Source organism: Aethalodelphis obliquidens, unplaced genomic scaffold, assembly GCF_003676395.1.
Source record: "Aethalodelphis obliquidens isolate GAN/ISIS:26980383/991018 unplaced genomic scaffold, ASM367639v1 scaffold38, whole genome shotgun sequence".
In the NCBI taxonomy this organism is placed as follows: domain Eukaryota; kingdom Metazoa; phylum Chordata; class Mammalia; order Artiodactyla; family Delphinidae; genus Aethalodelphis; species Aethalodelphis obliquidens.
In genome coordinates, this window is record NW_020837982.1 from 4,881,335 (window position 1) to 4,895,928 (window position 14,594).

The following is a 14,594-nucleotide window of genomic DNA, read 5'->3' on the forward strand; positions in this document are numbered from 1 at the left end:
CAGCTCAAAGCTTAAACTTTAAATAGAGAGGCTTCATCAGCTGTACCCAAAGATTATACTTTAACATATTCTACTAAGTCCAGGCTGTGCATTTTCCTTGAGATGGTATGCATCTGAGTGGCTTTCTATTCTCTCTAGTTCAACTGTATTTTGTAATTTTTGTTTGTTTTGTTTTGCTCATTTTGTTTTCCATGTGCTTTGAGCTATGGCAGAGAAGGACAGAAGATGGAAGAATGATGGCTTTGGGAGAGGTAGAGGCAGCAATATGTTGTGAAACTACCTGAGGAAACCTTAGGAGGAAACAAGGGAATTTTAAGCCAGGGAAATGGGAGAGCCTATGGTAAACTATCCTCCAAGTTGGTGTGTGTCTTCCCAGGTGGTCTTCAACTGTAAGAAACACACAACTCAAGGAACTGTCTGATCAGCAATTCCTTATTGTTTGTATTAGTTTGCTAGGGCTGCTATAACAAAGTACCATAGACTGGGTGACTTAAACATCAGAAATTTAATTTCTCAGTTCTGGAAGCTAGAAGTCCAAGACAAGAAATTGGCAGGGTTGATTTCTTCTGAGAGTCTCTCTCTCCTTGGCTCGTAGATGGCCATCTTCTCCTTGTACCGTCACGTGGTCTTCCCCTCTGTACATGTTCAAATTTCCTCTTTTAAAAAAAATTTTTTTTGGCTGCACCGTGCAGCTTGCAGGATCTTAGTTCCCTGACCAGGGATCGAAACTGTGCCCCCTGCAGTGGAAGTGGGGAGTCTTAAACAGTGGGCTCCCCGCCAGGGAAGTCCCAAAATTTCCTCTTTTTTTAAGGGTACTAGTCAGATGAGGGCCCACCCTAGTCACCTCATTTTAATTTAATTACCTCTTTAAAGATCCTATCTCAACATACAGTCACATTCTGAGGTCCTGGGGGTTAGGCCTTCAACATATGAATTTTGGGGGCACACCACTAAACCCATAACGTTGCCTAAGCCACCTTTCACCAGTATGGGTTAGACTGTGTGTTTCAGTCTGTCACTTTTAGTATTATTGGATATTAAATGAGGCCTTTGTTCAATTCATTTGTTAAGCAAAGTTTTTAAAGATCAGAACATTTTTCTGCTTTGTTGAATATATAATTAGCATTAATTGTTTTTAAAAGTTCCCTGTCTGAGACTGGAAAGCTAATTTTCTGCCCAAATGCTATATGAACATATCACTTCTTCAATGATAGATAGCAAATATACTATGTGTATTTCAATATTCTATAGTTCTTGCTTGCAGACATTTCTGAAAACGTTATTTACTACCAAGGCTTCCAAACACAATTTGGAAGTTAATACCTAACATAAATAGTCTCCAAACATAGTTTTCTTCCTACTGCTCTCAGATCACCTACTTCATCAATCTTCCAGTATGTCTATAATTAAATAAGTGTGAATCCCAAGGCTGTAGAATCTAACAGTAGCTACCAACCTGTTAAGTATGACATTTACTGCATTCTCAACATTTTGATTTTCCTGTCAGAAAGGAAAATCTTAGAATTCATTATGTTGGGATCCAGCACACACAGACAACTTAATTAAGTACAGTTTTAATGTTTAACAGCTCACAAAGTGATTAAACTGAAGGATATTAGTAGTTAATCATATTCTTAAATTCATCTAAGCAATTATTTCAGGACTTATGGATATTAATTGACTCATTCCTTGGGAGGATGTGAAAACACAAAAGCTACCATATGTTTTCATTTTTTCTGTTTTTACAGGAGATACTGGCAAACTGCTATAATTGTTCTATTTGGAATTTGATTTGTAGTTCAGTTGGCATCTGGTTGTCTTTCATGTCATATAGCCCATGCTTACGGAATATGCTCACTCAGAAAAGCCATAGGCTATAAATCTAGAATGTTAAAGTGTCTCTTGGAGAAACAGTTAAACTAATTCTTGATTTAATAGCATTCCCACAGCCAGAAAATTCATATGGCTTTGAGGTCAATTCCCAAAAGCTTAATACAAAACAAGATGAATCTTTTCATGAATCAGTAATTTTTATTTCAGCATTAGAGCACTGAGCCACAATATTGCCAGAAAATGTCAATTATTTGGAAATTCTACCTTATCAGTAATTTAGAAAAGTACCTACTATTCAAGCAAAAAGTCATTAAGGATTGAACAATAGGATCTTAGAATACTGGTATACTTAGGACCAGTTGCCTTAGACCATCTAATTCAAACTTAAGTGAGTTTGAGCATAAGAATCACCCAGAGGGCTTCTAAAAACAGATTCTAGTTCTCACTCCAGAGTTTCTGATTCAGTAGGTTTGGAGTAGCGTCCCCAAATTTGCATTTCTAACAAGCTCTCAAGGGACCACACTTTGAGAACCACTGATCTCATTGAGTTTTTCCTTCTAAGATACGTATGTCAGCTGAGAGGACTTTTATTTTATAAAGAAAACCTTCTTGATCAATTTCTTACCTAGTTCAAAAGGAGACAAGAGCGATGGCTGCAGAGAACTTATTGCATGAAATACCTATACTCTACATATACAGGGTCCTCTCCATGACCCAGTGAGATAGCGACTGTGATAGCTATTAGGGAACAAATTAAGGAACTGGGAAGTCCAGTGACTCATCCCAGGTTACTCAACCAGTAAATATGGGAACTGGGATTTGACCCCAGACAAAATGTGAGGTCTTAACCGGTATACTATTCTGCTTCCCAAGTAACAGAAAAGAATTAATTATGCTCACTAATCCATCAAGAATAATGACAATTAGGTTGTTTAGGCAGTTAAGGAAATGAAATATTTAGAAAAGCTCCTTTGCTCTGTTTAAATTTTCCTCTTTTGATCTCTAAGCCAGTTGAATGATGGTTTATGATTCATTAGCATGGATTCAAGTCTAATATTTCTCTTACATAATATATCCTAAATTTGCCTATATGATATTAATGAGGAAGTGAAATATCGACTATAATCTTCATTTCAAAGATTATGTCAATGAAACATGCCAACAAAATGTTCCATTTCAAACAAACTGTATTAGTTGTTATTCTTTAATTGTAAGAAACAGGAACCAACCTGAGCTAACGTAGCTGAAAATGCAATGTGCAGAAAGCAAGGGCAGGAATTTGTTCTGGCTTCAGGAAGAGACTGGGATAGGGAGTTGGAGAACATCAAGACTCTCTTCTCTCTGCTTTTTGTTTCATCTGTCTCTGTGTACAGACTTCTTCTGCATCCTTAGTTCACATGGAGAAATCTGGCCTCCCAACAAATCTTAAGTTTACATTCACAGGTCCAGCCCCTCTCAGAGATCAGTTGGCCATTCCCCAGTCCTAATTCTCAATTCGCAGTATAGAGAATCTGAATGAGTTTGTTTAGGATAAGTATCCTCCCATGGCCTAATCATTTCTAGCTATGGAAGCAGGGTCATTCAGTACAAATTTGACTGCCACTGTGCTTGGGGCAGAGGAAGAAATCATTGACTTGTGAGGTAGGCTAACACCTAAAGAGGAGTTCACTCAGAAACTCTTCCAGTGGTTGATACACTGCTCTCTATCACAAGATACTTACAGTCACGTGTAGATGAAGATTGTAATGTTCCTGACCTATCAAATTATCAGAAATGTGGAAAGCAATACACACTGATGATGAGGCTGAAGAGAAACAGCCACTCATTCATTAGTGGTGGGAGTGCAAAAGGGTACAAGCCTGATGTCAAAACCTACCAAAAGTACAGATGCGTTTACCTTCTAAGCAAGCAATCCCACTTCTGGGAATCTATTCAACAGGGCTCAAGAGGAATAGCCCAAGAGCACAGGTGTTTTCAGATTCTAGACTTTCAAAAGAAAAAACAAATCATGGACAAAGGATACTTTATTGCAAAATCAGAAGATAAAAAAACCACCCACTCTCCCCATCCCTTCACTCCAATAATTAAATGTAGCCAGTCTTGGAGCACACATGCTCTTATATCCCCTACATCAAAAGAAAAACTACATTCAATTTTTAGAGCTATTCATTTATAGGCCACATTTTATGACTGCTGCTATTTCATACTGTGAGGTTAAAACTGCTCCCATATAAGACTGATGTGATCTAGAGGGAAATTGTTCCAAAAATATCTAGTCCCGCTTGTATATGGTGTTGGGGACTGTATTGATCACCTCTCTCTGCAGCATAACCTTGTATAATAACACTAACAGGAAAATACTTTATCTAAGTGACAAGCAAATGATATGGAAAAAATTGCAGTCAATAATTTCATGCACATCAACTGAATCCTTGGAAAAAATCCAAGTAAAGAGCACGGTTTTAAATCAATCATTTATCCTCTTTTTCTCCACAGTTCATCTATTCTCACATTGCAGGCTTTAAAAGTGAAATGTTTGAGGAGCTCCTTAAGCACCTTTGCCACTGTGCAGATGAATTCAGGGAGGTTATAAAAACTGACATGCGGAGACAGATGTTTGCTGAACTCTTCTTACATTGTGACCATGGGAAGGTAAGGTAAGACCCTTAAAGCAGTGCTTCTCAGACTATTTGTTATGAAGGACCCGTTTTTAGGTTGTTGTTGGTGGTGGTGATGTTTTTAATATCCAACCTGTTGTGGACTGATGAAAATGGATTACTAGGAGGGAAAAAGGACATACAAAATACAATTCACGTTTTATTATCAGATTCAAATCTGATTTATTATCATTTACTTTCTCAAGTTGCTATAACATTCTAGATGTTATTCTCAATTTCTGCCTTTCTCATCACAGATTACCGCTCGAGTGGCACTGTATTTCATGATTTATAACTTGTCCCTAAGTTTCTTTCCCATTCTTAAGAACAGTTTGCTTAGAATTGTTTTTGCTTACTCTCTTTGCTGGTGGCTTCCGATAGAAAAGAGCTGCTGGGAATAGAAAGCCTACCACATTTTATTCTGCTTCTTAAAAACAAGAAACATTTATATCATAAAGTATTTCTAGAAATAGGATTTGGGAAGGCATTAGTGTGCCAGGATACCAAATGGATTTGCAAAAATAGATACAAACTTTACTGAAATATATTTGTTTATGAACCTTATATTTATTTGTTTGTATCCCCATGTTACTGAAAAGATTTAAGGAAGCTTATAAGAATAGATAAAATACAACAGAATAACATAGATTAAAAGTAGGGTGAAAGGAGAAAAAAATAAGAGGCAGGATACTAAGTGAAGCTGGGAACAAAGCCCAAAATGCATACCAGAATGACCTAAATATTTGCTCTGGTTGTCTACAGGTCTGAATCTAATCTTCCTAGTAGTGAATGTGAAAGGGAAACATGACGAAACACACTACTGACAATGCTTTTAAGATAAATATAAACTGGAGCTAAGAAGAAGTGCAAAAATTTGGGATAAAAAGTATAGTCAGGAGTTTCTTCTGGAAGTACCCATTAAAGGAGCCCTAAGTGATGAAGTGAACATCTTTATGCTGGACGTACAATAAGTGAAAAAATGACTTTATTAGAACAGTTTCTTTCCTTTTTTTTTTTTTTTCTTGCGGTACACGGGCCTCTCACTGTTGTGGCCTCTCCCGTTGCGGAGCACAGGCTCCGGATGCGCAGGCTCAGCGGCCATGGCTCACGGGCCCAGCCGCTCCGCGGCATGTGGGATCCTCCCGGACCGGGGCACGAACCTGTGTCCACTGCAAAGGCAGGCGGACTCCCAACCACTGCGCCACCAGGGAAGCCCTTTTTTTTTTTAATTAATTAATTTATTTATTTATGGCTGCGTTGGGTCTTCGTTGCTGTGCGCGGACTTTCTCTAGTCACAGTGAGTGGGGGCTACTCTTCGTTGCAGTGCGTAGGCTTCTCATTGTGGTGGCTTGTTGTGGAGCACGGGCTCTAGGCACATGGGCTTCAGTAGTTGTGGCACGAGGGCTCAGTAGTTGTGGCTTGCGGGCTCTAGAGCGCAGGCTCAGTAGTTGTGCACACAGGCTTTGTTGCTCTGTGGCATGTGGTATCTTCGCGGACCAGGGCTCGAACCTGTGTGCCCTGCATTGGCAGGTGGATTCTTAACCACTGCACCACCAGGGAAAACCAGAACAGTTTCTTAAAACCACCTTACCTGTAGGTAAATGATACCACACCTGACAGCAATTCAGAAAAAGCAGTTCTTAAAGGAGCCAATGCATTACAGTCTAGGTTCTCAGATACCTACTAATTTGGCTTGTCAGGAATATATTTTATAAAATCTGAAATGTCTGTGTGTTTTTCAGGCAATCCTTGAAAATTGTTTCTTTTAACAGAGCTAATAATAAATATTGGGTAACATGGGTCAAGATTTTACTCCCTGACAAATGCCTGGAGAACAACTATTCTCTGTTGGCCAACTTAATACCAACTCATGTGCAGTACAAAACATTACCTCACATAGTGGGATATCCCACACAGTGGGATAATATTTAGAAGAATAACTCAGGTTTGCTTATGCTTTTTGCTTTTCTTCCCATCGTTCAAACAATAGTTATGTGCTGATCTTCGAAGGAAGGTAGATACAGTCTAGAGCAAAGAAGTTAATTGAGTTTCTGAAAATTTTCAATGAGGAGCTGAGACAAGAGTTCAAAATCCTCTACTTTCAATTGAAAATACTGGGATCTTGAGAAAGAATGGAGAATCATAGGGTGAAGAAGAATGCAAAATATGACATCAAAGCACTTTTTCTGTCAGTGGGAAGTTGTGACCAGCTGATGGGAGAAGGAGGTTGGAGGGGTTGTGACTACTGCTTAGGGGTTGCCTGGAACCCTAAGTCAGAGTTAATATCTGATATTACACCCTTATACCCCAACCAGGGTTGTATGTTGAAGGCAACATTATAGACACTTAGAAATTCCAAGTAGGTTGAGGAGAAATTTAAGAACACCAGGGCATCATTATGCATAATGATCATTATGCATCATTTCCTGGGTGTAGCTCAGAGACTGCAAGCTTCATTGAGAAGTCCTGAATGCAACATGGCACTAAAGAGGAAGGTTAGCCACTGCAGAAGGAGGGGTCTAGGTGGATGAGCCTGAGGGTAGTCCCACTCCTGTGGCTAGAGGAAAGATAATGAGTGTTCCTAAATACCTGTGTGTAAAGGGGGTGGGTGTGCAGAGATGACAGTAAAAGTTCTGGAAGTACCCCCAGGAAGTGTCCAACACTTGAAGTTGGGACAAGGAGAACCATGGGCATTAACAAAAAACACCAAAAAAAAAAAAAAAAGGTCCACTTCCAAATGATTCAGTGGGACGAACTCCATATGGTCAGAATCAACAAGTACTACTGGCACTGAACTAATTGCCCCTTTATTTGATGGTAGGACACTGTGTAAGCCCCCAAAGAAAAATGGGCAAAGGATATGAACATAGAATATGTAGAATCACTGCATACTCAACAGATGAGCAAAAACATTTTAAAATTACAATACCAAAAATAAATAAATAAAACAAAATGATAATACCTATTGCTGGTAGGGATAGAGGAAAGGCATTTTCTCACACATTCCTGGTGAAAATTTAATAGTATAGTATCTTTGTAAAGCAATCTGGATATACCTATTTAACTAAAATTATACACATCCTTCAACCAAGTGATCCCATTCCTGAAATTTTTATCCCAAAGAAATAAAAGCACCAGTAGATAGAAAATACACGTACAAGGATGATTCCTATGGCACTGTTTACACACGAAAAAGAGAGAGAGAGGGATAGATAAAGGGAATGTTTATCTGTAGGGAAATGGGTTTTTTTTTTGCAGTACGCGGGCCTCTCACTGTTGTGGCCTCTCCCGTTGCGGAGCACAGGCTCCAGACGCGCAGGCTCAGCGGCCATGGTTCACGGGCCCAGCCGCTCCGCGGCATGTGGGATTCTCTCGGACCTGGGCACGAACCTGTGTCCCCTGCATCGGCAGGCGGAGTCTCAACGACTGCGCCACCAGGGAAGCCCGGGAAATGTTTTTTAAATGAGGGTACATCTACATCTTGGAATATCATGCAGCCTTTATACAAATTGAATAGATCTACACCAGCTGAGTTGGAGGATTTTTATATATTATTAATGAGTAAAAAAAAGTAAAAGATGGAGAAATGTATGTAATAAAATCCCATTTTTGTAAAGCAAACAAAAATGTACATATACATTGGTACACATGTTTGTATATCTATAGCTACATGAGCGTAGAGAAATGTTTATAACAAGACATGTGGTTAACTGGAATGAGGCTCAGAATCCACCATTCAGAGTGGTCCTTAAAGGCAGAAATTCTCCTCTGAGATATTTATTCAGTTGAAGTTTTCAGAATTAGGTACAGCATTAAAAAAAAAAAGCAATACTACTTCTTAGTCAGAGGATGCTATTAAAAATATATATTGGGGCTTCTCTGGTAGCACAGTGGTTAAGACTCCTCCTGCCAATGCAGGGGGACACGGGTTTGAGCCCTGGTCTGGGAAGATCCCACATGCTGCAGAGCAACTAAGCCCGTGTGCCACAACTACTGAGCCTGTGCTCCAGAGCCCGTTAGCCACAAGTACTGAAACCAGTGAGCCACAACTACTGAAGTCCACGCAACTAGAGACCGTGCTCCGCAACAAGAGAAGCCACCACAATGAGAAGCCCATGTGCAGCAATTAGGACCCAATGCAGCCCAAAATAGATAAATTAATTAATTTAAAAATACATATATATATTATATATATATATTATATATATATATATATATATATATAGAGAGAGAGAGAGAGAGAGAGAGAGGGAGAGCGCCATGCTTTGTTGAGTGAGGAGCAATGATCTTTTAAGTGTTAACCAGGATCTTGAATCCACAGTGCCATCCACTAGCTTCTTGTTTCAACCAGCCATGTTCCAAATTAAACCCCTAGAGATAAAAAATATATATATGTGAAATTAAAACTTTACTACATAAGATTAGCATGAAATTAGACACTGAAGAAGAAAATATTAGTAAACATAAGGGCATAGCAATAGAAACTATCCAAACTGAAGCAGCGAGAGAGAAAAAGAAAATTCCTGAGTGGTTATAAAAGACTTTTCTCCTCATTTAAAATGTTATTTAAATGATCATTTACTCTTTGAAGCAAAACTAATAATGTATTGTGAAGTTTACAATATATGTAGAAGTGAAATGTATGACAACAATAGCAAAAATAATGGATGGGAGAAAATAGAAATAAGTTTCTTACATTAGGCATAAAGTATATAATATTATTTGAAAGTAGACTGTGATAAGATAAAGATGCATAATGTTAAATTTTAGAGCAATTACTAGAAAAAAGAGAGGTATAGCTATTAAACCAATTGTGGCAATAACGTGGAATATTAAAATATAATCAAAAGAAGGCAGGAACGGGACTTCCCTGGTGGTGCAGTGGTTAAGAATTTGCCTGCCAATGCAGGGGACAAGGGTTCGAGCCCTGGTCCGGGAAGATCCCACATGCCATGGAGCAACTAAGCCCATGTGCCACAACTATTGAGCCTGAAAGCCAAAATTACTGAGGCTGTGTGCCACAACTACTAAAGCCTGCAAGCCTAGAGCCCCTGCACTGCCACCGCAACAAGAAGCCCGCGCACCGCAACAAAGAGTAGCCCCCGCTCTCCTCAACTAGAGAAAGCCCATGCGCAGCAACGAAGACCCAACACAACCAAAAATAAATAAATAAATTTATTTTTTAAAAAGGCAGGAAAAGAAGCAAAAAAAGGAGAGAAAGAGGAAGAAGAAGAAGGAGGAGGAGAAGAAGAAGAAGGAGAAGGAAGAGAAGAAGGAGAAGGAGAAAGAAGAAGAGGAAGAAGAAGAGGAAGAGGAAGAAGAGGAAGAAGAAGAAGAAAGAAGAAGAAAGAAGAAAAAGAAGAAGAAAGAAGAAGAAGAAGAAGGAGGAGAAGAAGAAGAAGAAAGAAGGAGGAGAAGGGGAAGGGGAAGGGGAAGAGAAAGAAGAAGAAGAAGGAAGAAGAAAGAAGAAAGAAGAAATGGGACAAAAACAAACAAAAAACCCAAGTAGCAAGATGGTCTATTTAAAGCTAACCATAGTGATAATTACTTAAATGAATATGGACTAAACACTGCAGTCTAAAGACAGAGATTGTGAGGCTGGATAAAACCAATATAAAGATACAAATAGTTTAAAAGTAAAGGTATGGAAAAAGATAAATCTTTTGGCTACTTTAGTATAAGACAAAGGAGCCTTCAGAACAGGAGTATTACCAAGGATTAAGAGGGCTACAGTATAATGATAAAGGGGTCAATTTGATAAGAAGACATAATAATTCTAATTGTCTATACACCTAATAGAGTTTCAGAGTACATGAAGCAAAATATGACAGAACTGCAGTTACAATTGGAGAATTAAACACTACTTTCTTAGCAGTTGATAGAACAAGTAGACAGAAAATCAGCGAGGGTATAAAATACTTCAAAAATGCTGTCAACCAACTTGACTTTGAGTGTTATAGATCATTCAACTCAACAACTGCAGAAAAACATACTTTTCAGTTGCACTTGAAACATTCACAAAGATGATCACATGCTATACCATGAAACAGATCTTGATAAATTTAAAAGAATTAAAATCACACTGTAGGGCTTCCCTGGTGGCGCAGTGGTTGGGAGTCCGCCTGCCGATGCAGGGGACGCCGGTTCGTGCCCCGGTCCGGGAAGATCCCACGTGCCGTGGAGCAGCTGGGCCCGTGAGCCATGGCTGCTGAGCCTGCGCATCCGGAGCCTGTGCTCCGCAACGGGAGAGGCCACAACAGTGAGAGGCCCTCGTACCGCCAAAAAAAAAAAAAAATCACACTGTGTACGCTCTTTGACTACAGCAGAACTAAGTTAGAAATCAATAAGAGAAAGATAGTTGGAAAATCCCCAAATATTTAGAAACACTTCTAAATAACCCATGAGGAAAAAAAATCACAGGAGAAATTAGGAAATATTTGAAACTGAGTGATAAGTAAAACACAATGTAATAAAATTAGAGAAATGCCACTAAAGAAGTGCTTAGAAATTTATAGCTTTGAGTGCTTATATAAGAAAATAAGATCAGTCTAAAATAAACAAATGGGTCCTAATTAAACTTAAAGCTTTTGCACAAGAAAGGAAACCATAAACAAGACAAAAAGATAACCCTCAGAACGTGGGAAAATATTTGCAAACGAAGCAACGGACAAAGAATTAATCTCCAAACAGTTCATGCAGCTCAATATCAAAAAAACAACAACCCAGTCAAAAAGTGGGCGGGGGCTTCCCTGGTGGCGCAGTGGTTGAGAGTCCGCCTGCCGATGCAGGGGACACGGGTTCGTGCCCCGGTCCAGGAAAATCCCACATGCCGCGGAGCAGCTGGGCCCGTGAGCCATGGCTGTTGAGCCTGCGCGTCCAGAGCCTGTGCTCCGCAACGGAAAGACAATGGGGCGGGGGAGTACTTTCCTGGCAGTCCAGTGGTTAAGACTCTGCCCTTCCAGGACTTCCCTGGTGGTCCAATGGTAAAGAATCCGCCTTCCAATGCCGGGGATGCGGGTTCAATCCCTGGTATTTGGGGAACTGGGATCCCACATGCCACGGGGCAACTAAGCCTGTGCCACAACTACTGAGCCTGCGTGCCTCAACTAGAGAGCCCACATGCTGCAAACCACAGATCCCACGCGCTGTGGAGTCAATGCACCACAACTAGGGAGAGAAAACCTGCACGCCACAATTAGAAGAGCCTGCGCCACAACTAGAGAGAAGACCGCATGCAGCAAAGAAAGATCCCGCGTGCCTCAACTAAGACCAGACGCAGCCAACAAAAAAAGGAAGGAAGGGAGGGAGGGAGGGAGGAAGGAAGGAAGAAAATAAATAAGAAGACTCCGCCCTTCCACTGCAGGAGTTATGGATTCAATCCCTGGTCAGAGAACTAAGACCCCTCATGCCGTGTGGCATGGCCCAAAAATATTAAAAGAAAAAAAAATTTTTTTAATAAAATAAAAAGACAATGAGGGAACATTATGAACAACTTTATGCCAATAAATTTGCCACTTAGATTGAGTGGACAAATTCTCTGACAGACACAAATTACCAAGTCTATCTCGAAAAGAAATAGAAAACCTAGATACTCTCATATGTATAAAGAAATTAATGTCATTAAAAACCTTTCCACAAACAAAACTCCAGGCCAAGAGGCTTTACTGCTGAGTCCTAGCAAACATTTAAGGAAGAAATAATTCCAGACCCACACAAAGTCTTCCAGAAAATAGAAGCGAGAACATTTTCCAACTCATTTTATGTGACCATGATTATTCTGATATAAAAGCCAGACAAAACTATCTCAAGGAAAAAAAAAAAACCTGTAGGCTAATATCTTCCATGAGCAAGATACAAATATCTTTAAGTTAATTTTAGCAAATTAGTTCAGCAATATATTAAACAAGTAATATATTAAGATCAAGTGGAGTGTAATCCAGGGATGTAAGATTGGTTTAATATTCAAAATTCAATCAAGGCAATTAACCATATTAAGAAACTAAAAAAAGAAAAACTATATGGCCATCTGACCAAATTCAACACACATTCATGATTTTTTTTAAAAACCTCTCAGCAAACTAGAAATAGAATTTTTTTCAAAATGTTAAGGAGCATCCATGGAAAGCCTACAGTTATACTTAACGGTGAAAAAATTAATGATTTCTTCCTTATATCAGGGAAAAGGCAAGGATGTCCATCCTCACCCCTTTTATTTAACATTGTAGTGGAGGTACTAGCCAGTGAAATAGGCATGAAAAGAAAAAGAAATCCTCTTAATTCAAGATTACATGATCTTCTATGTAGAAAATCCTAAGGGATATAAAAATTGAATTCACTAGAACATATACGTGAATTTAGTAAGGCTTCAGGACGTAAGGTCAATACATACAGATCAATTGTATGTCTATATACTAGCAATGAGCAATTGGAAAATGAAAATTTTAAATGCCTAAATCACACACATGAAATACAGATAAATTGAACAAAGTATATACAATACCCATAGACTGAAAACTACCGAACATTACTGAGAGAAATAAAAAACCTAATTCATTGAAGAGACCAGTCCTCATTTCTCTCAGAGACCATACTCATGAATCAAAAGACTCACTGTGTTTAGTCAGTTCCCAAATTGATCTATAAATTCAGCACAATTCCAATCCAAATCCTAGTAAGCTTATTTATAGAAATTGACAAGGCTAATTTTAAAATGTTCATGAATTTCAAAGGATGCAGAGTAGCCAAAATAATTTTGAAAAAGAACAAAGTTGGAAAATTTACACTAGCTGATTTAAGGATTTAGTATATATCTACAGAAATCAAAACAGCATGGTATTGGCGTGAGAACAGACAAATAGATCAGTGGAACCAAATAGCAAGAAATGTAACCACATGTACGTGGTCAGTTGATTTTCAACAGAGGTTCCTAGGATAATCTTTTCAACACATGGTGCTGGAAAAACTGGCTACCGACTTTGGGGTGGGGGGGGGCAAGTTGTACTCCAAGCTTTGCCTCACACCAAACACAAAAATAAGCTTGAAATTGCCTTTAGACCTAAATGTTTAAAATCACAAACTTCCAGAAGAAAACATGAACCTTAAAGGAATATTTGATAAAATGGACTTCACCAAATTTAAAATTCTGTTCTCTGAAAGACACTATTGAGGAAATGAAAAGACAGCTATAGACTGGGATAAAATATTTACAATAGATTTAATGACAAAAGTTGTGTGTCCAGAGTGCATAGAGGACTCCTACAACTTAATGAAACAATCTAATCAAAATGCCATGGATTTTATTTTTAACTTTCAGGAAAGAAGATATATGTATGTCCAGTAAGCACATGCAGATATGTTCAGTGTCAATAGTCATAGAGAAATGCAAATTAAAACCACTATGAGATAAAAATTACACCCACTAGAGTAACTAAAATTAAAAAGCCTGACAATACCAAGTGTTGGTAAAGATGTAGAGCAACCAGCATTCTCATACATTGCTGATAGAAATGGAACAACCACTTTGGAAAACAGTTTGGTGGTTTCTTTCTTTCTTTCTTTTTTTTTGTCCACACCACACAGCTTGCAGGATTTTAGTTCCCCGACGAGGGATTGAACCCGTGCCCTCGGCAGTGAAAGCACTGGGAGTCCTAACCATTGGACATCCAGGGAATTCCCAGTTTGGTGGTTTCTTAAAAAGTTAAACATATACTTACCATATGACCCATCAACCGGCAATTCCACTCCGAGATATTTACCTAGGAGAAATAAAATGGAATGAGAGAAACCTGAACATATGTATACCCAAAGACATATTTAATGTTCTTAACAGCCTCATTCGTAACAGCTCGAAACTGGAAACAACCCAGAGGTCCATAACTTGTGGATAAACACACGGTAGTATAGCCACACAGTGGAATTACTACTCATCAATGAAAGAGAATAACTACTGATATATATTATAACGTTGAGGAATTTTTAAAATATTATGGGGCTTCCTTGGTGGCGCAGTGGTTGAGAGTCCGCCTGCCGATGCAGGGGACGCGGGTTCGTGCCCCGATCCGGGAAGATCCCACATGCCGCGGAGCGGCTGGGCCCGTGAGCCAT

General features: G+C 39.1%; 1 protein-coding gene across 1 annotated transcript in view; it reads left to right on the forward strand.

Annotated features, from left to right (window-relative positions):
* Nucleotides 1-14,594, forward strand: part of EFCAB5 (EF-hand calcium binding domain 5) — a 117,338-nt gene that overhangs the window by 54,542 nt on the left and 48,202 nt on the right. The window contains exon 9 of the mRNA XM_027130495.1: nt 4,330-4,485. Within this exon, the coding sequence (XP_026986296.1) occupies nt 4,330-4,485 (156 nt within the window). The remainder of the gene's footprint in view (nt 1-4,329; nt 4,486-14,594) is intronic.